Source organism: Bremia lactucae (genome assembly GCF_004359215.1).
Source record: "Bremia lactucae strain SF5 chromosome Unknown BlacSF5_NotPlaced_182_SHOA01000115.1_669280bp, whole genome shotgun sequence".
Lineage (NCBI taxonomy): Eukaryota > Oomycota > Peronosporomycetes > Peronosporales > Peronosporaceae > Bremia > Bremia lactucae.
Genome location: NW_027152195.1, coordinates 389,601 through 416,520, shown reverse-complemented (window position 1 = coordinate 416,520; position 26,920 = coordinate 389,601). Strand labels below are relative to the sequence as shown.

General features: G+C 46.3%; 6 protein-coding genes across 6 annotated transcripts; 3 read left to right on the top strand and 3 right to left on the bottom strand.

Annotated features, from left to right (window-relative positions):
* The first annotated feature begins 5,581 nt into the window (after positions 1 to 5,581).
* Positions 5,582 to 9,104, top strand: CCR75_006091 (uncharacterized protein). The gene is made up of 2 exons (XM_067964163.1): positions 5,582 to 6,570; positions 6,643 to 9,104. The coding sequence occupies exons 1-2, from the start codon at positions 6,093 to 6,095 to the stop codon at positions 6,756 to 6,758; spliced, it is 594 nt and encodes a 197-aa protein (XP_067816158.1). The 5' UTR covers positions 5,582 to 6,092; the 3' UTR covers positions 6,759 to 9,104.
* On the bottom strand, positions 6,858 to 7,220 carry CCR75_006093 (uncharacterized protein; the record flags this gene model as incomplete). Its single annotated transcript, XM_067964165.1, has 1 exon — positions 6,858 to 7,220. One exon carries the CDS (start codon positions 7,218 to 7,220, stop codon positions 6,858 to 6,860), a length of 363 nt encoding a protein of 120 aa, XP_067816138.1.
* Positions 7,542 to 9,041, bottom strand: CCR75_006092 (uncharacterized protein; the record flags this gene model as incomplete). Its single annotated transcript, XM_067964164.1, has 1 exon — positions 7,542 to 9,041. The coding sequence occupies one exon, from the start codon at positions 9,039 to 9,041 to the stop codon at positions 7,542 to 7,544; it is 1,500 nt and encodes a 499-aa protein (XP_067816137.1).
* A 109-nt stretch (positions 9,105 to 9,213) lies between the features above and the next one.
* On the top strand, positions 9,214 to 9,519 carry CCR75_006090 (uncharacterized protein; the record flags this gene model as incomplete). Its single annotated transcript, XM_067964162.1, has 1 exon — positions 9,214 to 9,519. The coding sequence occupies one exon, from the start codon at positions 9,214 to 9,216 to the stop codon at positions 9,517 to 9,519; it is 306 nt and encodes a 101-aa protein (XP_067816139.1).
* An 89-nt stretch (positions 9,520 to 9,608) lies between these two features.
* CCR75_006089 (uncharacterized protein) lies at positions 9,609 to 10,073 on the top strand (the record flags this gene model as incomplete). Its single annotated transcript, XM_067964161.1, has 1 exon — positions 9,609 to 10,073. One exon carries the CDS (start codon positions 9,609 to 9,611, stop codon positions 10,071 to 10,073), a length of 465 nt encoding a protein of 154 aa, XP_067816059.1.
* On the bottom strand, positions 10,070 to 10,799 carry CCR75_006088 (uncharacterized protein; the record flags this gene model as incomplete). Its single annotated transcript, XM_067964160.1, has 2 exons — positions 10,070 to 10,433; positions 10,509 to 10,799. The coding sequence occupies 2 exons, from the start codon at positions 10,797 to 10,799 to the stop codon at positions 10,341 to 10,343; spliced, it is 384 nt and encodes a 127-aa protein (XP_067816060.1). The 3' UTR covers positions 10,070 to 10,340.
* Positions 10,800 to 26,920: the final 16,121 nt, after the last annotated feature.

The following is a 26,920-nucleotide window of genomic DNA, read 5'->3' as shown; positions in this document are numbered from 1 at the left end:
TCTTGTTTCGTTCAGTCTGTGGAAAAAAGAGAAGCGGAGATGTGGTTGGTAGAGTCGTGGCAAGCGTCAGCGATCACAAGCCGTGAGCAGATACTCAAAAGTGTTACTCGTGTCAGAAGATTGACCTATAGCGCTGTTTTGCAGAAACAAAAGTATTAGGAGCAAAAAGAGAGCGGGTATAAGAAAATACACTTGCTGTGCGGGATATTGATCAAAATCATCGAGACATGTGGATTCTCGATAGTGGGTCCAGTCGTCACTTGGTAAGTGATGAAAGCCTCCTTGAAGATGCAACAGGCTGCGAGAGCGGGCGCGTGCGACGAAGATGTGCTTGAAGTGACTAAGATGAGATGTGCGTTTGACCGTGGCAGCGGGAGAAAAGCAGAACAAGAGGCCGCATCTCTCGCTCATAACACTTTTTCGCGTGTATACTCGAGAAAAAGGGGTACGCGCTTAACTACAATGGAACGGCGTGTAAGTGTTTGTCGCGCGACTGGAAAGTAGTAATTGACGTAGTAATGGCAATGTCCTAGCATGTCCTTGCGGTGCATGTGGTTTCTAAGTACGCTGACCCTGTTAGCATGTTGCTAGTCAGCATTCAAGATAATAGTGTAAGATTACCCGAAGTAGACGCCCATGTAGGCTCGTTGGAGCACTATCATTTGCGATTTGGTTATTTGGGTTACAACACCTTCAAGCGCATGACACAGGACCAAGCGTCGGGTATAAAACTGACGCTCTATGTAAGGTCAGTTGCGTGACGTGCGCGCAAGGAAAGCAGAAAGCCGACAGAAATGTGCAGTCCAAGAATGACTCCGATTTAAACGCGCCAGTTATAGGGTGGGCGGTGTCATATGCAGCGATTTAAAAGGACCGCCGAACAAGAAAAAGCGGCTTGGCAAACGGTACCTGGTCAAATTTATTGATTTAAAATCGGATTGCTGTCCAGTTTTTCTTGCCCAAATGAATGACCAAGTGACGAAGATGCTCAAGGAATTTTTAATTTTCATCGAGAAACGATTTAATTGCCTATCACGTTGCGTACAGACGGCAGAGGTGAATACATGAATGCGGATCTATTCTGCAAGCAACACGTCAAGATAGCGAGGCGCGTAATCAAACGTATTATGGCAAGGCTGGGCTGGGCGGATGCATCGTACCATTCTGAACATAGCACGATATATTGTGTTTGCTAGCAATTTACCACTATGTCACTGGGTAGATGCTGTAGAGTATTGTGCATACATCCTCAACCGTAGCCCAACCAGGTCAATATACAAGGAGAGCCTCACCGATCGAAATTTTGACAGGTCCAGTAACGGATTTAAGTGAAATTGGTGTGCTTAGATCGCAGTGCATTGTGTATCGCAATCCGCTCAAGAATTCGTTGCAGCATCGAGCCCAAGTGGGTACGATTTTAGGGAAAAGTGACGTGATGAAAGAATAGAAAGTATACCTTCGAAATGAGAACGCAGTTGTCGTGACATCAGCACGTCGCGAACATGGGGACACTCACGAAAGAACATGATCAGCTGCTACAAAGTCATATGGCAGAAAGCGAACGCGATGAATGTATCCAGTCAGAAGGAACCGACGAGCGAGATCTCTTAATCAATTTCGAAGAGGATGCAGTTATTGCTTGGAACAAAGCGAATCTACCAAACAAAGTAGTTGACAAGGCACCGCGTGTTAATATCAAACCAAAAAAAGCTTGGTCGAGAACCAAGACATATCACGCAATCTGTGACGAAACAATTTGACGGTGCTGAAAAACAGAAGCAGACGATGTCTGACGTGGTGAATCACGTCTATGAGCCGGACCCAAAGAGCTATAACCAGGCCATGAATAGCTCAAGGCGCGACGGTTAGATCGATTCAATGTTGACGGCCCGCGAGAGCAATGATGTTTAGACAATAATTCCTCGGCCCAAGGATGCAAAATTCTTCGCAGCAAGTCCGTATTAGAGCAAAAAACGATGAAAATGATCAACGTTACGCCTAAAAGCACGTCTTGTCGCTTGTGGCAACGTAAGGTATCTGGCGTTGACTATTTGATGACATTTGCCGCGATTATGGAGATGGTTACGATCTGAAGTGATTCAAGCGACTGGAAAGTATGTCGAGGCATTTGTATTTCTACCTTTTCGATCACTTGCAGCCATTTGTGCTCCACAACATTTTCAGATAAAAGCGCCGTAGATCCCAAATTTACGAGGAAGTGTTGATGCACTATGGCAAATATTTTCCCGAACAACTGTCGAGATTGATTGTTGCTTCGTCGTTAACGTGGACTGTGAACGACATAGAATTTGCTCTCGATAAGTTGGACGAGTCTGCTAGTCATAGCGTCGTCGTTGAAACTGCGCGACTTGTATTAATGATGCATGAAAGTGATTTAAGATTTGGCTGTTACATGGGGCGTAACCGTCAAACATGGTGATATCCTGAATACTTACATAAAAGCTGATAAAGAGAGCATTTGGACATATATCTTAGCGTCCCGGTCGAAGGAGATTGGCGAAGAAATATTGCGTTCGTTCCGTGTGCAGAGCCCACAAAATGCCGTTCTTCCGCTGCAAAAAAAAAGCTTGTATGGATTTAACGGGACGATTATAAAGCTGACTGCTTCACTCTAAGTTCTTTTGTATTTTTCGGTACCCGGAATGCAGCCTGATATTTTCCGTACAAACATGATGAAGAAGCAAGTAACATTGCAACAGTTGTAGATGGAACCTCATATGTCCAAAAAATTGAAAATCATTCTATTGTTTTAAAATTTGTGGAAAGCAATATCATACATAATGTCGATTTTATTCAATGTATTACAGACATGTGCGTGTATTACATATGCAATGTTAGTGACGTGGTGGTGGTAGGCGTCTACGTTGACGACCTTTCTGTGACGAGAACTAATGCGGAGGCGGTTGAACAGTTTTTTGTGAGTATGCAGGCATTTCGATATCGAATCTTGGTCATGCTAGTAAATTTCAAGACATACAAATTATTTTTGGAGAAGAATTTGGCTACAAATTAGGTAAAGAAGAAGTAATTGACGATTTACTGCGCGACTCCGCACTAAACAAGGCGAATACGACGCGTGTACCAATAACGAATGATTGCCACAAGACGCAATTGCTGGACGAGGAGCTGCTGTTGCTTGAGAAAGAGGCGAACATTCAATTAAAAAAATCAGGCACTGGTTGGTACGCCGCTGTGGACCGATCGTTGCACACGACCAAACTTCGCATTTGCGGTACACAAGGCGACCAGACAGACGCACAAGCCGCGAATGAACGATTGGAAATGGGCAAAAAGAGGGATTTCCAAATAAAAATAAATGATGACGCTCAAACCAGCAACGAAAAACATGGTGAAAGAGTCGAATTTATATGAACTCACCTCGTTCAGCAATGCAGATTTTGCCGCGGATAAGCATGATTGAAAGTCTTTCAATGGAGGTGTTATTCTTTTAAATGGGATGCTTGTGAGTTGGATTTGCAGAAAAACAGGGCGGAGTGTCGTTATTGACAATGGCAGCGAAGTTTGTGGCTGCATCTAAAGTTTCTCGTGAGCTGCTGGGAATTCGAGAGATGCTAAACGAGTATGGCGTATCATTCTAATTGTTGATGTCAATGTACGTGGATAATTAAGTGGCGGTAAAACAAGTTGAAGGCGAAGCGTCGTCGGCAAAAGCAAAGCATATTGAAGTTTCTATGTGAATGCTCTCGGCGCGAAATGCTTCAGCCGAAATTTGTTCGCTAGGAATTGATGTTACCAGATGTACTGAACAAGGTACTGAATGCGACGAAGATGATGAAAATGCGCAAGTTCTTGGTATAACTTAAACTTGCGAGGTGGACCAAAGCGCTAAAACGCCAGAGCAGACACGGGGCCAGGAAGTCCAAGAATCCAGTAGTATTGAAATTGACCATCTGGGCGACTGTTCGTGCGCTTTGTAAAAGGTGGAGTTGACTTACTAATGTGGCAGCACGATTGCATAAGCAAAATAGGAGTAGAAAAGATATCGGAAAGATGGAAAGACTGGTAGTTATACAAGTTGATAAACAGTATCCTTCTTTCCCCTCGTAGCTCCCCATTTTCTCAGTTGCCTACTATCCGACTTTGAACGACTTGAAGATGGACAAGCGCATTTTAAGATACGTGAATAATACCGATGTTAAAGTTGCGGATAGGCGGTGTCGGCAAATCAACAGATGAAATCGATATTAATAGCTGCAGTCACGCCAATGTCGCGGCTGACAAATCGAATCACAAATCTGTGTCAAGTTGTGTTGTTAAAATGGACGGCGCTGTAAGAACATGGTCGTGCAAGAAAACAGATTGGTGAATCGCTGAGTAAGATGGAAGCTGAATTTAGCGCGGCTTCGCAGGCTGGTCGTGAGCTATTGGGATCACGAAAGCTGCTCCAAAAACTGGACATGGGGATTACCAAGCTCAAGCAAATGAAATTGACAAGTAAGCGGCAATCAAGAAACTGGAAAGCAAAAAGTGTCCGGCAAAGTCCCAAGCATAATTTAAATTTATCTGCCTTATTACTAGCGCCAAGATTGTGCAACCATGCTTCGTGAAGCCTGGTCAGATGATTGCAGATTTGCTGACGAGGGCCTCCCTGCGCCAAGATCGCGAACTGCGTGTAAATTCGACTTGAAGGCCATGCAAGGTACAGGCAATGACGAGTGTTAGAATGTACTGGTTTTATAACAGGTGAGATAAGGTCGAGAGCGGCCGCACTTAAAAGGCAAGTCATAAATAGAGCAACAAGGAAGGGCAGCAAATCGTGAGCAATAAGATGAGCTGGAATAGGCGACAATGGATCGGTTGTGCTATTTCCCATGCATGTTAGTTAGTTGTAGGAGGTTAAAGCTAACTACAATTATTTCTACTTTTACTTCTATCAACTCCTGCGGAAACGCATTGCTACCTTTATAGTAGGGAGAATAGCCACCGCTCCGACTTTACCTCATGCGATTTAACTCGTTAGAGGAGCATACACTCGAAAAAGTTATACTCCTATTTAATCGTCTTCCTTCCAGTCACGAACCCAGACGCGCTGCTGCACATCTAATACGCTTCGTATCCCTCTCACATACTGTGGCTTTTCACACTTCGCAAAAGCTTGAACCATACAAAAAAGCAAAGGTGTTTACATCAACATAGTTGCGGGATATGTCATTGTAAGGGATGATATGAAGTTTTGTACGTTTAGCGTAATTTTTTGAGTTGGATTACTATCCATTGCCCGAAGAAACTACTAGGGAGGTGGGTTGTTACCTTTTACTAGGTGAATGGATATTTGACGGCGTACACAGCATTAAAGCACGAAGGAAGCGTGCAACACAAAACTTACTTGTCCTAAGCATATACTCGATTGCTAGATACGTAGCAGGCATGTCTAAGGGACAGCACTTAGCATTGCGTAACCATTTCTTCAATATAGTTCTAAAAAATACAGAATTCATACAGAATTACAGACGTGACCGGGTCTTACCCGGCAATCAACTTGGCAATTTTGCTAGAAGAGCTGCATAGAAATTCTTGATGATGGGAATGCCAGTAGAGGCGCAACTGAAAACCAAAACCAATTTTTTACTCATTCTTCACGTGCCCTGGTTCAAGCAAGACCTAGTTGCCGTTTATCTGTCCAACTAACCGCTTATTTGTTTTCGTAAAGGTCGGTGATCAATTTGTTGGGCTGGAGAAGAATGAAAAAGATATGGCTGCACCAGCGATCACGTGGACCGGCGTTGAATTTCGTGTCAGATGTCGCGCCATGAATTAATTCTATAGGAATGCTACGGTGTTCTTGTTTAGCATGCTCCTACACCACTACTAGCTGACGAAGACGATGGTTTTGGTAGGTGCAAAATCGAGGATACCATAGGCCTAGTGCCCTCAGCATGGATGCAACAAGTCGGACAATATTCATAATTATTGTGTTTCGTTCTCCATTTGCTGCAATTTTGTTGCTGCTTTTTTGCAGTTTCATCTGAACCATCTAATTGGTCAGAAAAACTATCGGCGTTAAGTGGCAATTTATACGAAATTTATCTAAATTCATTTCAAAAAGAAATATGTCACTGCTGTTGTCTCTATGGGTCCCCCTACTGCTGATAACGGGTGTTCAGGCCTTTGAAATCAGTGGAACTGTTTATCTGCAGGAATCAGTATCGAAGAAGATTGGTCCTCTTAAAGTGCAGCTAAATGGTGGAGAGCACACGACTTTCGTGCGCGCAGACGGTTTGTTCGTCTTTCGCGATCTAGCACCAGGTCGTTACGTGGTGGACATTCCATCGACGCATTTCCTCTTCAGCCAGTATAAAGTTGACATCGGAGTTGACGGCCTCACCCGCGCGCTCGAATACAAGTATATGGGCGCCCCCAAGATGCACGCCTCCTATCCTCTTGTCGTGGAGCCGGTCAAGCAGCTCGACTACTTTGAGCAGCGCGAAAAGTTTAATTTGCTTAGCCTGATAATGAACCCGTCTTTCCTAACGATCATCGTTCCAATCGGTCTGCTATATATACTGCCCAAACTATCGGAGGGAATGGGTGAGTAGTCGGATAACGATTGTGCAACTAAGTACGTTTTAATCGGCGTGTTGTTGGTTAATTGACCTGTAGATCCGGAGGAAATGAAAAAAGCTCAAGCAGAAATGGGATCCGCCGATCCATCGTCACTACTGGCTGGAATGCTTGGCGGTGGCCAGGGCAATGCCGAAGACAGCGACGATGACTAAGCAACGGCTTTTATTAATGTCGTAGTATCGCGTTTAAGGCAAAAGTAGTACGCGCTTTATACTTTTGCAGTTTTGTAGTGCATCAATTGGTCTAGAGGTCTAGAGGTACATTGCGACGTTAGGGTTCCAGCGACGATTGTCAACGGTAGTCGTCGTCACTTGGTGAGCATCAAGCGCCATGCCATCTTCTCTTTTCACATCTTCAATGCTAGCGACAGAGGCGCCCCAATCATTTATAGGTTTGCCCTCGCGCAGTGCAGCTACTAGCTCTTCCATGCGATTCGGATTTCCGTAAAGCGTTATTCGAACGAGATTTCTATCCTGGTGATCGTTTGTAGCCCCGCCCTCAAGCCCGCGCTTTTGCATTGCACGAATCACTGTTTGCCGAAACATCACTTTTTGTACGTTACCGCGCGCCTCTAACCAGCGGTACATGTTCTGGTTACCTACTTGCTCACTCATGTTGACTATGGCTAAAAATATTATTGCGTCAAGACACACATAATGAGCCTTTTGAATTTTCGCGACTCTAAGGAAGAATTAAGAAAATGGTACATTTTGGTGCCAGACAATACTTTGCGTATGCAACATTACAACTAGCCACCAGCTAACTGCTTAATGATTCAATTTAATTACTCTTTTTGGAAACTATATATTTACCACAAGGTGAAAACTTACATGCTAAGTATTAAACATTTATGCCAACAGCTTAAGAGCCACCACTCCGCTAAAATAACTAGCTAGCCAAAGAAGGTCCGACGGTAGCTCATCGGTCACAACTGTCTATTCTTCAGCGCTTTTCTTTTTCTTATGCTTCTTCTTCTTTTCCTTCTTGTCCTCTTTCTCCTCGACAGCATCTTCAACCGCCTTTTTCTTCTTATGCTTCTTTTCCTTTTTTACTTTTTTTTCCTTCATCAGCTTGGGTTCTTCCGTAATGTCTGCTTCATCGGCCTTCCGCTTTTTACTTGACACAGTCATGTCAACGTCAGCGTTATAAGACTTGCTCGACTCGGACTTAACATACTTCTTCGCCTCAGTTTTAGTCTTGCCATTGCTATTCGGAACGCCTGAAAACCCGTTTTCTAGCTGCCGTACGCGAGCTTCAACCTTTGCACGGTTATCAAAGCCAATAGTGGCCTCCGTAGAGTCGCCAAGAGCATCGACGCGCACTGCAAGTGATGTCTTTGCTGCCAGCACTCGAGATATTTTACCCTTGTGTTTAGGAGCGGTCTGGCCGATCAGCGAAGCATGATAAATGAGGCCATACTTTGGCGTGTCATGCTTCGTTTTAAGAGCACGGAAAAGTGCCTTCTCAGCACCAAGGATCTGCACAGTAGAAGCAGGATGCTTCGCCAAATTCATTAGTGATCCTGCATGAGCGATAAGACGAGCACCGACAAGCTCGCCGACCATGACGGTGAGATTCGGGGCAATAGCATTCATGCGATTTTTTAAGTAATCAAAGAGTTGGGCGCGGTATTCCGTGAGGGAGATGACCTGGTCACACAAGGCTGAGATATTGGTCACGTCCTCGTCCGAGATGTCTGTACCCATTGACACCTCACAGACCTCCCGCAATGATGCCTCCACGTCTTCTGATAGGATGTCGGAAAAGTCAAGAGTTTTTACTTGCGTGCGCATGCCCATTTTAAGCACGCATTTAGCGTATTGAAGATTGTCGGTAACAATTTTACCCATTTCCGGAAAATGCCAGCCAAACCACTCGCGCACACGCATCGAATATGTATTGATCTCCTTGTCGAGCTCATCCAAAAGACCAATTGCTTGCACAATCATAGTGTCAACTTTATCAGCACTGAACTTTAGTTTATAGCGCGAAAGCGAGTGTGATAAACCCAGAGTCATGGCCTTTAAATCATCGTCTTTTAGGCCAGTTATAAGCGTTTCCATGTTGGCACGGATACCACGCATGACCTCATTAATCGCGGTGTCATTAACGCAGGCAATGCTCAGCTTTTCTTTGATGAGCGACCCAAGCGCCTTGTCAGACACGGCTAGTTTGTCCTTAAGACCAGCATCCACTACGTTCTTCTTCAAAAACTTTCGAAGAGTCTTGCCCATCTTGCCATCCACCATTTCGGTGGCTGCAGCTACAGCTTCCGTCGTGTCCTTAAAGGCATTAAAACCCTTAAGCTTTAACATATTCGCAGCTTTCTCGGGGGTCGCGAAGTGCTTGTAGACATCTTCGGCACTGGATAGCTTTGCTTCATCTTGAACCTTAAACAGCGCGTGGCCTGCTGCTGTCTCGAAAAGAACAAGCATCGTAGAGTTTCTCTCCTGACGGCTTGATATTTACGACTGGTTCCCTGTGGCCGTGACGAAGACACCATGAAATAGACCAAAACTGCAGTCCAGCATGTATCCCCTCAAATCGATTGGCTGTAGAGCTGTTTAATTATTTTGATTCAATCGATAAGCTTTTTCAGATAAAAAGATGCCGTGCAATTGGTCAATTGTCTTCGTCGTCTCTTCACTGGCGGTGGAGCTTCGACGAGGTTTCGTCCTTGATACCAGCTCACCATTTGTTGCAAAGTTCATCCTTAATCAAGTAAGTGGTTTGACTTTATCTATCCTTTCGGTCGTGTATGGGGCTGCTCGGTGTGAGACGGGCAGTGGAGGGTTGCCGTACGCTGAAAACGCCTCTCGACTGTATCTGTCAAGAAGAAATTGGAATAATGACAATGTTTCTAAGACCGAGACTGTCCTGCACGTCCGACGACACCTTGATGCGCGTCTTTAATGACGACTGATAGTGACGCCTGGAGGTTGCGGTGGTACAGACGTGTTCTTAACCCGTTTCTGTGTCTATTACTTGCAACAGACTCCAACATGGCTGACTACGACGAGGAAGAAACTGCGATCGGTGTGACTGTACGTGACGTGAAGCCTGCCGACTTCATCAAGGCCTATGCTGAGCATTTGAAGCGATCGGGAAAGATCGAGCTACCTGCATGGTGGGATGTTGTAAAGACGGCTTCTTTTAAAGAATACTCCCCAGCTGATCAGGATTGGTACTACATTCGTGCCGCCTCAATTGCTCGCAAGGTTTACTTGCGTCAATACACTGGTGTTGGCGCGCTTAAAAAAGTCTACGGTGGTGCTGCTCGCAAGGGTGTTCACCGTCAGCACTTTCAGAAAGCTTCGGGCGGCCTTATCCGCCACATTCTTCAGCAGCTTGAGGAGATGAAAGTTGTGGAAAAGTGCCCTGAAGGTGTTAACAAGGGCGGCCGTAAAATTTCTAGCCACGGCCAGCAGGATTTGGACCGTATCGCCGGCCAAGTTGTTCGTGCTTAAGGTTGAATGCTCACTGCTACATCTTAATTGGACGAAGAGATTTATTTTGCAATCATTTTGTGTTTTTATTTCTGATAATTGCTTCTTATGCATCAAAGGAGTTGACATTATATCTAAAGGTTACATACTCATTGAGCATTACATTACGCAAACGCTAGCAAGCACCTCGCGCATTATAGCTTTAGAGTCAACCTGAACATTCAAGAATTTGCATCTTTACGATTGAGTCGCCTAACACATTTGAAAAATTGAATCTTGCATAAACAGTTACAAATATCTTCGCGCTAATGTTTTCACACGAGCGTCAAAGACTTCTGAAAATATCGGAGTGTCGTATTCGTAAAACGGATTCATCAGCAGCTGCATGTAGCACAAACGCTTTCAAGTTATTGAACGTCCATAAAATGACCTGATGCTCACTTATTGTCAGCTTACCTTTACGTAAAGCTCGTGCACTTCGTGAAAAAAGGCCTTTATTGTATCGTCGTTGCGGGTCTCGTGCAGTAGCAAGAACTTGACCCCTGAAGCCGTTACGAAGGCCGACACGAGCTGGTCGTTAAATCGATCCACAACTTTTAGCGCCATCGCAGGCGTCGTCCACATGAGCTCATCAACCAGATCCAACGCCGCATGAAGCACAAATTCGTCCACATGCGCAATATCTTCACGCCGTACTCGCATCTCCATCTTGTACAGTGGCTCCTTTGAGCCTACTACTACGAACATTGACTATGTAAAAAATTTAAAGTAACACATTTTATTAGAAATAGATTACCGCGATGTGTTTTTCCAGGAAATTGTAAATAATTTGGCAATTTAACATCGCCACTTTAAATGTTAAATTGTAGAGAAAAAAAGATAACTAGATTGTTAACTTGCATAAATGGAGCGGAGCTGCCTCGCTATGTCAGAAAGAGACTTTGAACTCAAAGAGTTTTTGAGGTTCTACAAACCAAAAATTTTAACAACTAAGTAAGTTGTGCAAGCTCGTAGAGCTTAGTGAATCCAAGTTCAAGGAACTCGGTGGTTCGTAGAACCAAGTGGAAGCTAATGCCCGAGAGTATATACCTTATGTAACGGGCTAAAGTTGCCCTAACGTTACACAGTCCCCGTTAAATACACTTGGTGTACTAAAGGGGATGGTCAATTACTTAATTGAAGTAATTAGACTCAGCACTCGGGTGTGGTTCACATTTGCGACCAACCCTTTTGCATGTGATGCACATGGGTGCATCACATTAGGAGTGATGACGCCCAGCTTCATCCGTTACGCGAGATATCGAGAAAGATATGCTCCCAATACATATAAGTGATATCTATAGAGATGACATTTTGATTGGTAAAAATGGGTATTTATATTTAATTCCATTAAATATAAATCAGTCTGAAAACTACTTCCTACTTGGTAAGTGCGCACGAGGTGCCGGATTACCGCTCCCGTGACGACACTTAACCAGAATTACTTAGTGCGTTGGGTGAGTTCGCTAACGCGCCCACCGCAACTACCTCACTGCACGCAAGAGAAGCTGGTTAAACCGCTTCCTCGCTGTGCTAGGGTGTGTGTTTAAGTAAAGCGTGGCCGCATTTCGACGTGCCCGCCTACACTTAAAAGCACTTGAAATCCTTCCACGACCCGCATCTCTGCGTGTGTACGTGAGGATGAGCCTCAATATTGATTGGGCTTATTTCCTCCACCTCTCCGAACATAATCGGGAGGTGGCAGGGCTTATGGCGCAGAGACTTGGTGAACAAGCCATGGCCAGGCTCCTGAGCAGTCCTCCTGAGCAACATGTTGCTCAGTTGGAGCAGTTTGAGGCATTCGTGCTCGTAGAGCGGAGGGCCGCGTCCGAGGCACAGGGCCATGCTGCGGCAGAGTCTGTCACTCAGACTCAGGATGAGCTGAGGCATGAGCAGGCTCGGAGCGAGGCTCTCAACAGGACTGTTGAGATGCTCTCTGCCCGGCCGCATCAGCCGAGGCCCACTCGGATGAACCCGCCCAAGTTCGATGGAACTGCGGCGCACACGATTGTCCACTGGCTTTTGGCCGTGGAGCAATGGGGTGTCGCCCAGCTCATCGAGGACGACAGCCGGATGGTGTCCTACGCCATGTCGCATCTACGCGGTAAGGCCTCAGAGTGGGCTTACTCGGCGCTTATGGCGGACGCTAAGGCGTTCCCTACATGGGCGATCTTTAAGGAAAAGATTTGCGCCATGTATCAGCCGCCGAACAACGAAGTGTTGCTTCAGGCGCGCTTCTTTGGAGCGCGACAGGCGAAGCGATCTCTGCTAGATTATGTGCAAGAGATGCGCTCGCTGTCGACGTCCATTACCGTAGGTCTGATTCCGATGCACATTAAGGTGCCTTCGTTTATGACCGGACTACGGCATGGCCTATCGCGACAGGCCCTTTTCAGAACGGTGCCGTCGATTATGGAAGAGGCAATCCAAATTGCCTTGGTTGAGGAGCAATCCTACAACGGTGCCTCGGCGATAGCTTGGTATAAGTCGTCGGCCGAGAGGTCAGATGCCACTCCCATGGAGTTGGGCAATGCAGACGTTGTCTGTTTTAAATGCGGCAAGCGGGGCCATGTGATGGCTCGTTGCTATGCCAGGGTCCCTGCTGGGGCGAAGATGCCCAGCAAGAGGATCCCTTCCCAAAGGGCGATGGCAAGAACCAGCGTGCGAGACGCATGAGTTTTGCATCGACCACTGAGGGGTTGGGAAATGCAGGAGCGCAGTAGGGGCGGGATGCCTTACTGACGTGGACTCTGAACTACCCCTAAGTTCAGAGTTGTGGAACGAATGGGTAGCATAGTCCCTGAGGTCTTGAAATTTCGGACCTCAACCCTGCTGGTCTATGGCGCTCATGTACGAGGGTATGACCAGGTGATGACTCTCCTAGTGGATTCGGGTGCATCACAAGATTTTGTGGAACTCGCGGCTCTAAGAAAGAGACTGGCGATCTTGAGTCGCTTTGCCAGGATGGCAAGCGAGAAGATGCGACCTTCGTTTAGCGAACGGCGCGCTCGTTAAGTCTGAGGGAGTTCAGGTTGAACTCGCCTTCAGCTTTTGTGACTTCTCTTGTAGAGAGAAGTTCACAGTGCTAGGTATGGAAAGTCATCCTAGGCATGCCATGGTTGGCTAAGTACCAACCAAGGATTGACTGGCGTACACGCACAGTTGCGAACTCTACGCCGGACACCGGAAAGGATGTGCTCCTGCGAGAGGCGTATGCAGCTGATGTCGTGTCAATTACAGTTGAGGGTGGGTTGACGGGATGTCAAACGTCACCAATTCCTGCCCAGCTCATGGAGACTGGGGTGGTGAAAAGGACGATGACAAGAAGTCATGCGTCCGAATGTCCTGCACAGAGCCGAGAGCCTAAGGCAGTAGACGGCGATCTGACAGGAAGTCATGCGTCGCATAAACCGGCACAGTGCCTAGAGCCTAGTGCGGTTGGAAAGGGTGCGTTAGCCAGGAGTGCAACGGCACCCGCTTCCCAGAAAAAGGTCGTGGTGACTCGAAGAGCGAGTACGCGACAGATTAAGACGATCAAAGGCACGTCTAAACGAGTGCCTTTGGATCTGTCTCTAATAAAGAGGACGGGCCTTTGACCGAGGTGTTCGAGGCCGTCAAATACAAAATTTTGGAGGCATCCTCAGTTGAGGTGCTCCGGCAAGTCTTTAAATCTGCCGAGAAGATAGAAAATCTCCCGAAGATGTCGCGGGATCTGCTCCTTGCCGAATTAAAGGAAGGAAAAATCCACGAAATAGTCACACCAGTTCCAGAAGAGAACTTGGTGGACTGTAGCTCGTCGTCCACAATGGACGAGAGCGTCCTAGAAGCGGACAAAAAGAAGCAATTCGCTGCTCAAGGCTGGGATGCCTTGAGAGACAGTCCGTTCATTGAAAATATGTGGAACATCGCGATGTGTTCCCAGAAGAAGTGCCGAGCCGCCTTCCAGCAGATAGGGGCATCGGGCACGAGATAGACCTCGAACCTGGCACCAGTATTGTGTGACCAGGCAATGGCCGCTCTTGAAAGAACAAGTCGAGTATATCGATTAATTCTTCGACAAGCGAGCCAATGCGGGACATGTGCGTGAGAGCAAATCGCCTCACTGCAGCCCGACCTTTTGTGTGCGTAAAGTCACAGGTGGATGGCGCGTGGTTCATGCTTACAAAATGCTGAACACGGTGACCATACCGGCGCAAACGCCAATCCCGCGGAGAGATGTCTTGTTGAACTCCATGGGTAAGTCAACTATCTTTTCGCGTTGGATTTGAAGGATGGCTACTATCAGGTACTCATGAGATACACTTTTGTACGCAGCGACGATGAGTAGCCCCCTTCCCGACAGCAATAGAAAGACCAGTCCGATGTAGCCAAAACGGCAGTAAGCATCCCAAGCGGTATGCTTTGGGAGTGGCTTGTGATGCCACAAGGGTTGAAAAACGCATCAATTCGCTGCAGCCGCTATTTTATCGCATCGGAATGCGGATCAATGCGGCGCAGGAATTCTGCCTCGCATTGGTCGGGCGTTTCATTTGAACGCAACACGACCGGGATCGGAAAAATACGCCCAAGCGATTTTCCCTGAGCCCTCCATAATTTAAAGACGCCATAACAATTATGTGCGTCTAGAAGAGCGCGCTCTAGGAGCTACACTCTTGGCCCGTTTAAATGAGGCCATTTAGATGGAGGGGATATCTTTGGTATACCACCCCACCCGTCACATAGCCACGTTCAAAACGACTGGCTTGTGACACCGACTGAGCACGTTCACTTCTCGTCGGCGGAGCTTTAGGCTCCGAATCTTCTATGTCAGAATCTTTACTGATTATGGTTTGAGCATAAGGCGTTGCGGTTATGCCCAACGGAGAAGTGGCTGCGCCTTTATGGCCAGCGCTCCCATTACCTGTCGCTGCGCTTTCCAGTGCAGACGACGAGACAGCATTCGCAAATGCTGCTGTCTCCATGTTGTGAGCCATAAGAGAAGTTTGGATGGGCAATAATGCGCCATTATCCTTCCTCATGAGCTCGTTGTTCGCATCACTACTATGAGGTGACGGCAACAGTGTCGACTCATTGTAGTCGACAATGAGCGACGGATTAGCATTCTCAATTGCAAAGTGGGATGAATCGTTTAGCCCCGTTAACACGACAGCAGCAGTAGCTGTCGGCGTTTCGACTAAGGCATTGGACGCAGCCGGCGAGTTAACGCGGCGTGTGCGCTTAGTTTGAGGTTGAGTGGGCGTCTTCGCAGACGACCCACCAACGTGGCCCCTTTTCGGTGGCATCTTTGGCGTCGTGTATGTGAACACAGGTCGCTAGAGTGATTAGGTGAAATAGCGGGGATAAACCTGCTCGCAGTTCCTCGCTCCTCTTCGACGAATTTAAAACGAAATTCGTTCCTTAAGGGGGGGTGCAACGGGCTAAAGTTGCTTTAGTGTTACACAATCCCCGTTAAGTACCTTGGTGTACTCAACAGGATGGTCATTTACTTAAATAAAGTAATCAGACCACCACTCGGGTGTGCTTCACATTTGTGACCAACCCTTGTGTATGTGATGCACATGGGTGCATTCACATTAGTAGGGATGACGGCTAGCGTCATCCGTTACGCGAGATATCTAGAAAGATATGCTCGCAATACATATTAAGTTTTATCTTGACATTTTGATTGGAATATTTAGGTATTTATATTAAATTCTATTAAATATTAATCAGTCTGTAAACTACTTCCTACTTGGTAAAGGCGCACGAGGAGCCGGATTACCGCTCCCGTGACGACACCTAACCAGAGTATTTAGTGCGTTGGGTGTGGACGCTAACGCGCCCACCGCAACTACCTCACTGCACGCAAAAGAAGCTGGTCAAATCGCTCCCTCGCTGTGCTAGGGTGTGTAGCGTGGACGCATTACGACGTGCCCGCCTACACCTTAGGAAGGATTAATCTCGGGTGTCCTGTTTCATAAATGTTATTTCCCGTAAGAGAAATTATTTGTATTATTTCCTATGGAACCGGTATAGATACACACACCTTTTGATATTGCCACACCCCTCCCTTCCCGTCTGTTTGCTTTAATTAGGTAAAACTACAGATTAAAATGACAACATAAAGTATTTAAAGTATTTCGCTATATCGCAAATTAGCAATTATTCCTTGTTAGATCCCCTTTTGGACTTTGGTACACCATCACACAGCCTAAAGTACATTTAGGAATCGCTATAGCCACACGCCTTAAGTATCTACATGAAAGTAGTGGAATGGGTGTGACTGCCCCTGAGCACATCAGAAACCGTGTTTTCGTTTGGCGATGTTAAATGTACTGTTTTTAAAGGTGAGAAAATCCAAGAGCGCCCGCACTTGATTGGCAAGTCATAAGACGAGCGAAAAGAAAAAGCAGCAAATCGAGCACGAGAAATAAGTTGAGCTGGAAATAAGCGACAAGGGTCGGGGGTGCGCTCTTGCGCATGCATGTTAGTTAGTCTTTAACGGTCAAGCTAAGGAAGAATTTGTTTCACTTTGCTTCTACCAACTTTTGCGGAAGTGCATACTTACCTTTTAATTAGGCGAACTTTAGTAGTCTTTTTTGTGGCCACAATTTACTCATGTTTCAGGTTTGTCGGCTTTCGCTCGTAATTTCTTTGTTGAAAAAGCATCTTGCTATTTAACAAAGAAATTAGACAAATATTGAGAAGTCTTTTTGCAGGCCTTTTGAGCAGACCTGCATAAAGGTATCTCAACATGAATTATATTCATCAGCAAGTTTCTGCCATTACGCTACATCGTAAATACAGAAATAGATAACTAAGTGATTTGGCTATATCGGTTTCCAAATGTAATTTGGGGGGTCTATAGACGATTGTAAAGGAATAACTGTTGATTTTTGGATGCAGTGGAATGACCATACAGTGGAATAATTTATATGACATCTTTACTTAATACAGACGGGAAAGGGTTGTGGCTATGCCAAAAGGGGTGTGTGCCTATACCGGTTTCCAATTATTATATTACATTAATTTTGACTATTTGCTCCTCAAATTTGGTAATATTGACGCAATAAGACATAAGTTCTATTGATTGAATTGATTGATTGAGTTATGTCTAAATCAAACCCGCAATTGTTACAAGACACATTAAGCGTCGCGCAAGGAGGCGCATTGCAGATTAGGTATTAATATAGTAGAGCTAGTAGATATAAGATCGTAAGTCATGAAAGAACTTAATACATTAATACAGTTTTACTTTTCCTACTCTAAAGCCTTAACTTTTCCTAAAGAAGCTAAGACTTCTTATCTATTTAGAACCTTTCCCTGCACGTCGTGTACATGAAGTAATTGAGGCACCTCATCTTCACTGTTATCGATGAAGGTTGTAAAGGTGCCCCGTTACATTAGGCGATGGCTTCCAATTGTCCCAAACCCCGGTTGACAAGTGATCCGGATGCTTCTTAATGTAATTGGACTGACGTGTCTATTCCCTGCCCACTTCGCGGCGCGAGAAGATGTAATTCAGCTATAAAATTCATAAAATCGTAATATTGGTGCTTGTCGATATTGTTGGCATTGTCCTCGATGTGCAGCCTACTTTTTATGGCTGCAGGTGGTCTGGAATGTTCTGGAAGCCTGTCTATTAGCTCATTTGTTTCGCCAATGATGCACGTGCTATATTTAACATCCAGAATCATGACTCGTAGATCTCCCGATTGTCTATAGTTGATACTATTTGGGACTGTGGTCACCGAACATTCTGCCGTCGTAATAGGAATTGACTTGGTGGGGTGTTGTAAATATTTCTGCTGTGGCATGAGATTATTCAATTAAAGTTTTATAAGGTTGGCTCTTTCTATGTACATCTAAGAAACCTTGGGCGAACTTCGTGCGCTCTTCTGGTCCTTTCTCTCTAGCCTAAGCGTCTAACGTTGTGGCAGTTTATTTTTACAATTCGCGTAATCTGATCGCTTGAAGTCAATTCAATAATATGACATTCAAAATTAGCTGCCGACCTGATCATAGTTGCCTGTCGATATCTGGGGATACAAGGGCGTGTTTCAAATATTAATAACGGAATCTGGCTCATGAGGCGCGAGCGGAACTGCTTATAAAAGGCATATGTGCGCGGCCGTTGACGCGCCACGGTCACTGTATTTGCCTTGTACCATATCAAACGAGGGTACTTCGTGGAAGTCACACTTTCTACAACGTACTTGCTGCCGTCCTAGGCATATTTGACCTTGTCTTCGACGTAAAGCCGACAACATGAACGTTGCTGTCGTTCACAGTGTTCGGGCAAAGCCAATATATTCTCTGAAACGTTTTTCTCCGCCCCGATGGTTTGTCCACGTCCTCCTTCATGAGTCACTTTTCCAAACGAATTATAATTCCCCTTCTTGTTAAACTCTCGAGGAGCTGCACTTCATATGGCATTACCATGTTGATTATATCAAATTAAGGCTTTTGCGCGGTAGAAAAACATTTGCCGTTAGCTTGACGAGCTAGTGTTTTGTCCCGCCAATTTACTCCACGCTATCGCATCGACTACTAATATTGCTGACACAGTTCGCAGCGGCTAATTTGTATGCTTTCGACGCCTTAATGTCCTCTTTACGCCGTAAAGGCTTCAGCTTGTCCTTATCAAGTGGATGCACTTGCAGCGCATGTGTTGGAGCTGGTTAATTTTCTGGACTCGTTGAATTAACTGCTGGCGAGAGCAGCTTCATATTGGTACTCTATCAAACATTTTACAAAATTATAATTCAGTCTTAAAGATGGGCTAGTGCAACGGGCTAAAGTTGCCCTTTGTTGCACACACATTAAGTACACGTTGTATACTAAACGGGATGGTCAGCTATTTCATGCGAAGTACTTGGACATGTGGTGCATATAGCGACTCAGCCTTGTGTATGTGATGCACATAGGTGCATTCGCATTGAAAGGGATGACGTCTAGCGTCATTTGCGAGCAAAGTTATTAGGTACAATACGCTCGCCACTAGGGATGCACATCTACAGATATGTTATCTATTCATTGGTTCAAAAAGCTTTATTATTTAATTCAATCAAATATACATCAGTCGTAAATCGCCTTCCTAGATAACAAGCGCGCATGTGAAGCAGGGTAACCGCTTCCGTGACGACACTTGTCCTAAGGTACCTAGTTCGTTGAGTGAGGTCGCTTAGGCGCCCCGCAATTACCAACTACACGCGAGAGAAGACGGTCACACCGTTTTCTCACTGTGATTGAAGGTATGCGCACATTAGAGCGTGGCTGCTATAAAAGCGCCCGCCTCCAAGCCGCGCCCCCTTAAGGTGGGTGTCGGCTCGACCGAGCTCCCACTTTCCAATAGCGCGACGTTGCCGCATGCCGGTTGCCCAGAAGACGATGACGCTTCGCTCAATAGACAAGTTCTCGTGCTGGATTATCGCCCTGATGCGTTGCATCAAAAGTCGAGTAACGCAGACGCTACTGACAGGCTTGCGCGCTTGGTCACGTCCAAAAGATGTGTGCCGTTTCCACTTCTCTCCGCAATAGCACGGCCGCTTGCGGCAGCTGTTGTCAGCCGTCCATCCCTGATTGAGCTACTTCATTGCGCTTCGGTACGCGACCCAGACTTGGTACTTCGTGAGTACGTTTCGATGGGCCCACACGTCGTGGGTTAGTTGTTGTAATGGTGCGGCGTGCCAGGCGGTGTCCCGCTAGGAGTCCTGAAGGATCTGCACAGTCGAAGCCAATGCATAGTCGGAACCTCTGTATCTCATGAGCGGTAGTTTCTTGAGATCGAAGAAAACGTGTTTGTTCGCAACGGAGTCGTAAACGCTCCATGGGAACCCGTGAAGGAGCGGATGAGCATAGAATACGATACCATCCGCGGTGTGGGGCCTATGCAGCCGCTGACTGTCGGGTGTCGTGGACAAATCCTCTCTGTTGGTCGCTGCGAGATGCCAATAGTGCCATTGCTTTCTTGCTCCAGATTGATCTGGCTGCTCCCGCCGGGTTCAGATCCCAGCCCCGTTTCGCGGTGCCACAAGGTGCGATATATAATCAGTCGTATTCGCGGGTCAATCTCGGCGGATGCGCGGCTTAACGTCCGGCTGAACACGTAGATATTCTTCTATATCCAAGCAGAATTGCGAGACCCCAGCGTCGGAGCATGGCTTGGCGATACAACGTTGCTCCCGTCGTCGTAATCACGAAAGAGTGCGTTTGTCCCCAATGCGATGCACATTCAGGGCAGCAATCGCACATGGCCGAATTTTGACGTATGTGTCAATCGTCAAAAGTGCACCGACAGTTTGTATCCACGGATTTTTGTCCCAGGAGTACGTGGGCCAGGAGGCTTTCTCAGTCGGCGACATCTTCATGATCGGAGGTAGAACGGGTTGGGAATCTCTACGACCCAATCCTCGGGTGTTACCCAGCGACCCCCCCATTTTAGGTTGTCTAGCGCTGCCTCATTCTTTCCCTCTCTTGTGCTCCCTCAAGCCGAACCGGCAGTAAACACGGACTGAGCAGAAACGTAAGGTGCTGTTTAGGTATCCGAATATGTCTTCCTGGAAGCTAGACGCGGTAAGACGTCAGCCATTCATCCGGTCTTGCTCCACGAAATTGCCAAGCCCGCCAAGCCATAGAGTGTATATCGTGGCGTTGGATGAGCTAAAGCATTGCGTGTTTTAACCTTTAACTTTGCACGCACTAAAAGTTGAGGCCAGCCTACCCTACCAGCTTGTTTTGATCTGCATAAAAGTGCTGAGAAGATCTTGTGACGACCGGACGCTATATCTGTGGAGTGACGCCACTAGAACTGCTTCTGCAAGTTCAATCGCTGTCGCCTAGCCCACAACGGTGTCTCAAATATAGACGCTATATAGAGCATAGACGGCAGCATGATGACATTGAGAAGCAGTACCCATGTCTCTACTTTGGCCGCGAGCTGAGTCGAAATAGCTAAACGCTGCTCAATGTTACGAATACGCGCGGACCAATTCACGTCGGTGAGGGGACCAGCTTCTACGGAATAGCCAAGGTACCGCACCGTGTTCCCGTGCTGGAGGAAATGCACCTCATGAAACGTTGCGAGATTAACTGCAGTGTTCAGAAAGATGACGTGGCTTTTCGTCGATTGCACAATTAAGCCCGATAGCCGGCTAAACCGCTGCACGATGTGGAGCGCCTGTAGCAATTGGCGCGCCTCGTGTAGAAAAACCGTGGAGTTGTCCACAAACGCCGAAAACTTATGTTTGCCCCATCTCACTTGCGTTAGTGTGATGCTGGTATTTCGGTCGTCGTGCTGGATCGCTACTGCGAGGACTTCCGCCGCAATCAGGAAGAACAATGGAGTGAGCGGACACCCTTGACGGATCCCGGATACCACGTCCTGCGGTTGCTTAAGCTCCCCGTTGACATCGAATTGTTCTGTTCTGCCGACGTGAAGTTTGCGGATCAATAAAGCAAAGGCCGAAGAAAAGCTGAACGGGGGAGCGCTACAAACAGGAATTCCCGAGACATCGTGTCGTACGCTTTGCAAAGTCCAACAGTAAATTGCGTGACTCATCCCTACGATCTGCACCGGATCGTCCTCCGCAGTCTCGAGTATGGCTATCATCATCATCACCGTTTTCACATCTGTCGTCCACGTACAAACCCTTGCTGCATACCACTAATGACATTTCCTAACCGTGTTCCAAAATACTAATGGTGAACAAGCTTGAGTCATTATATCCTTTCAGAAATGTAGCCAAAAACAATCAGGGAACTGAGACCACAGGGGCCACAAGCTTTGATGGTATACATATCAACAAATATTTCACTAGCTTGCAGAATTGTCTCCGGAAGAGTCATCAGCTGTATGCATGAGGAAGAAAAGATATACAAGTTTTAGATTAGCCTCTGATTTAGAATACGCGCGTAAAGTCATATTTCGTAACTCCGTCACAGTAGCCAAAGAGCTAAAAGGCCTTTAAGGTACTTAAAAATACAAAGACTTCGAATGAGGCAGTAGCTGTAAAGTTGGCAGCTGGTAAATTGTCTTATTCAACGAATCGTAGCGGACCGAAGGATCCGCTTTCAATTTCGACTCTGTCGAGACCTTTATGGAGCTCGATCTGGATAAGGCGGATGACATTATCCTCGGTGAAACGGGTGTAACGTTCCAATAATAATATTTCCTGTGAGAGGAATAAAGAATATTTCCTATAAGACAAAAATATGAAAAAAACATAAAATTAGGGAAGTGTTAACGGCACCTCAGAATCAATTTTATATTAAGTAAAACCTCAGCTAGAAAACACATACTTATAAGCCTTACAAACACACACAAACTTTGATAGATTTTTGTTTTTAATGAGAGGGAGGCTGCAAGTTTTAAGTGTGCTCAGTCAAATGCCGACTCAACCACGAACTTTAAAACAGCGTATTTTTAAGTATACGGCATCGAAGTTGGCACGATGGTAATAAAAAAAACTCAGTTCTCTATGCTATCCCTTTATCGGTGCATTTGCATGCACGACAGCTTATGTGGATACAATTGGCAAGCATAAAAAAACACATATTTAAACGCTACGACATCTTCGGCTGCCGGTTTAGTTTCGCAGTACTCTCATGTTTACGAATTCAATTTTGCCGTTAGTTCCAACACTTTCTAGTAAACTATTAAACGGCAAAGCTGCTGCATCACGGCAGTACGACACGCAAGCTTGCTCGCTGCTCCAGCGGCAACCATGCCGTTGCTTTCTCACTCGCATAACTCTGCATCTAACTACGCTTGCGACTCTTTCTGTTAATACGAGGCGACTCACTGGGGGTGGTATGAGAGCGGGTATTTCATCTCCGGTAAAGCTTAGCTGATGCGCATTGACAAACAAAAGTTCTGAACGGCGTCATCGACGAACAACCGCGACAACCGCCGCTTCGGAGTTTCCGAGCCGGTACCCCGGGGGAGACGGCATTGAGCGTCTTTAAATTTCGAAAATGTTGGGACGGTACATTCGATAAGCCTTTGGAGAATGCTGCTCAGCATTAACGATCGGTTTGGCACCTGTACGACGTTAAAAAGGGGCTTGTTGCCGACTAACGCTGTGCGAGAGCACCTACTGATACTATACGGTTCAATTAGACGCAATCGCATTACTATGCGCTCAGGCACCTCTTTCTATCGCAACCTATTCGTGCGCATTACCTGCCTGAAACCAGCCCTAACGGCAGCAGCAATCCGCCACCCTCCTGTCCTTTTACGCAGACAGAAGGTCGGAGAGCTATGTGGGGAGATTGACTCCCTCAAATGGCCCGCTGCAAAGCGATCGGCAAAGAATTTGCCGATCGCTAATACTTGTTCACGAGGCAATGGCTGCAGCTTCATGACAAAGTATTTCGAACCTGGTATCAGTTCGATTTTGTGTCGAGTGCATTTATCCTAAGGCAACTCGCACGGTACGGATTCAGGGAATACATCCTTGAAGTCGATCAAATCTTTATATAAAGGATTTGTATCTAAGGACTCCCAGGATTGGGACGTAAAACGTTCAATCCAAGTCTTCTCATCGAGGACACTTTCGTCCATCGATGATCTGCTGAGAACCCGCTCGTTCCCAGAAAAACTATTACCGACCGAATATCGGCCACGTACTTGTCATCTGTGACAAATACATCAACCTGCTTGTCATTGTCTCTACGCAGATCACGCAAGAACCGTTTCGGTTCTAACTTTGGCAATTGAGTTATCTCCGAAATTAACTTTGGAGGCGCTATCAGATTGAGTGTTTGATCGCCTACACTTGATCCGTCAGCCGGTGTTGATTGGGTGGACATGTTGACATACTAATTATGAAGCGGGTTTGCGTCATAAGTCTGGCTTGAGTGTGGATGGCCGCTTCACATCAATTCCAATCCAGTCACGTAGTAAATGAGTTCGATGTCCGCATAAACTAACTTTATCATGGTACAATCGCAATCGAGTCATATTCTACGATATTGCTTCGGCTTGCAAATGTCTATTCTGACATTCACCAATCCAAGAGCAATATTATACATATTTGAAATCTGTCAAATAGGACAAAGAGAATTCGTTTTCCGCAACGCGTGAAACGCGTTGCTTGAAAACATTAAGCGGATGCGAGGACAAAGAATGTACCAAGTTTGTGTATGTTTGGAAGGGTGCCGAATGTTTACTCTGATTGGTCATTACTTAATATAAACTTAATTTGTGGGGTGTCATTGATGTAACGAGGCACATTCCGCTAGGACTGACAATACCACTAGCCAACCCAGACTGATAACAGTGAAGGTGAGGTGCCTTGATTACTTCGCGTACACCGACATGCAGAGGAATGCAAGTAGCTAAGAGATCTTAGCTACCAGAGGTCGATACTAAGGCTTTAGTATTGAGAAAACTAGATCTAAATGAATATATGAAGTTATTTGGTAACGATCTTCTATCTGTTGTATACATTAATAACTAACTATGCAAAGCGCCTCCTCGCGCACTGCCTAATCGTGTCGTGGACGATTTCTAAAGTTTATTTGTATTTAAATCAACCAATCAATAGAAGTAATGTGTTATCGGTCAATATTACCAGATGAGGTAATTTAGGTGAGTCTTGACAGGACCGTCTGCAAGACCTTTAATTAACACAGCTACCTTTGTTTTTTCATTTATTGGATGACTCCATAAAACAGCTTGCAAGGTATCGTGTATTATGAGCGCATGCGTGAAGGTCATGCTTGTCCTGCTTCAAATCCAGGAGCTCTGCTTGAGCCTTGAACTCGGCACCTGGTGGCTCGTTTGCCTGAGTCGGGTCTTAAAGACCTCATACAACCCGAACACATATGGGTCGTGAAACTTGAGCCATAGGGCCCAAGATTTGGCACGTCTGGCTTAGTTGGACACGCCAAATTTCACTTTTGTCGCATCGTTATTGATGCGGTGAGCTTCCGTGGCGTCGTTTAATTCGACGAACCATCATAAGAGGGAGTCGCCTTCGACCACCTTAAGCTTAAAGTTTTCGATCTTTCAGCTTTTGGGTTGACGCGAAGCGTCGGCTTGCTAGCAACATGTAAATGCTGCTGTCACAACAGATCTAACCGTTGAGTACCATTTCTTGATGTTTAGGGAGTGCCACGGGCAGCAACGTTACCGGGTAGGTACTGGTAATGGTCTACCTGTATATTTATTCAACGGAGATTGTCCAAAGGTGGTTTTCGGACGGCGGTTTTGACGTCATTGAAAGCTTCGAGAAGGTTCCAGAAGCTTCCTAGGTAATCATTGGCTTAGAGGTATTAATAGAGATTACGAACTAAGCACCATAACATATTCTCTTTGCAATCTGCATCCTACAGCCCATGTGCCCTTTTCTTTAGGTTATGAGCCAAGCTCGTTCAATTTTGCCGCCGCCGCTACCTACTCTGCTTCTGCCGCCATGAATTCGTCTTCGACCCAAATCGACAAGTCTAATGGAACCAACTTCCACACTTGAAAATCCAAGATGCAGATGGTGCTCGAGGAGCGTGGCCTGTGGGAGGGTGACTGCGGCGAAGTAAAGTTCGAGAGCTTCCTGACGGTGTTGGACCAAGCGACAGAGAAGCGGACGTCTCGTAAGGCAATGGTCGCGATATGCCTCTCGACAGAGGACTCGCAGCTACCGTCGGGACGCTCGGCTAGTGGGGCATTTGATGCATGGTCAATTTTGGAAGACCACTTCGAGAAGAAGAGCCTCACAAACAAGCTCTTTGTTCGTCGGCATTTCTTCGCCGCTATGATGGTGGAATGTAACGATGTGTACGCGCATATCAACAAGCTCGAGACACTGGCGGAGCAGCTCGACGCGACTGGCGCTCTGGTCATTGAAGATGACTTGGTGATAGGGAGAGTGAGCGAGTCGTACCAGTTCCTGATTACGGCGTTGGAGTCGCGAGCCGACATGACGACTTGGGAGCTAGTGACGTTTTTGTTGCTTCACGAGGTCAAGAAGCGCAAGGGGCAAGACAGCGATGTAGCCGTGGTTGGCCAGGCATTTATGTTAAACTACAAGAATTGCAGTTGGTGGCCGGGAAAGAAGACTGACGCGTGCAACTACTGCGGCAAGATGGCTCATTCCCAGCACGGTCTGGTGTTGCATTGAATGGACGTCAAGACAGCTTTTCTAAACGGACTACTGGATAAAGAGACTAAAATGAAACAACTGGAGGCTTTGTCAGTGTCAAGTGTTCGGACCATGTGTGCAAGCTCAAGCGTGCGCTAAATGGACTCAAGCAGTCTCCTCGAATGCGCAATCAGACGATCAATGAATTCATCCGCAAGATTGGATTTGCCAAGTGCGAAATGAACAGCTGCGTGCACGTCAAACGCGATGACACGGCTGCTATTTTTTGTGGTTATCTACGTGGACGATCTGATCTTCGCGCGCAAAAGTATGGCCTTAATCGAGGCGACCAAGCGTGCTAGGAGCAAGCGGTTTGAGATCTCTAACTCAGGCGAGCTCAAGTCATGTCTCGGTATGTAAGTCGAGCGAAATGGCAAGTCGAGTGATGTCTCAATGCGACAAACCAAGTTCTTGCAGTCGTTTTTGACCAAGTACAGCATGCAGGATTGTAAGCCAGTAAAGATTTCCAAGACATTAAATTAAAATTGACCAAGGCTATGTGCGAAAATGGTTGCAAGCATCACGAGACGACGAAGAATGTTCCCTACCGGTGCCCTAACGCAACGGAACGCCGCAAGGCTAACTTCTCGCTCAATGTTCGTTGCGTTACATGCTCTTTTAGAGCTAGACGAAATGTCTATCGATAAGTGCGACCGAACCTTAAAAGGTTGGCGACTTATCTAAGTTGGTGGTCATTCGACATATGAA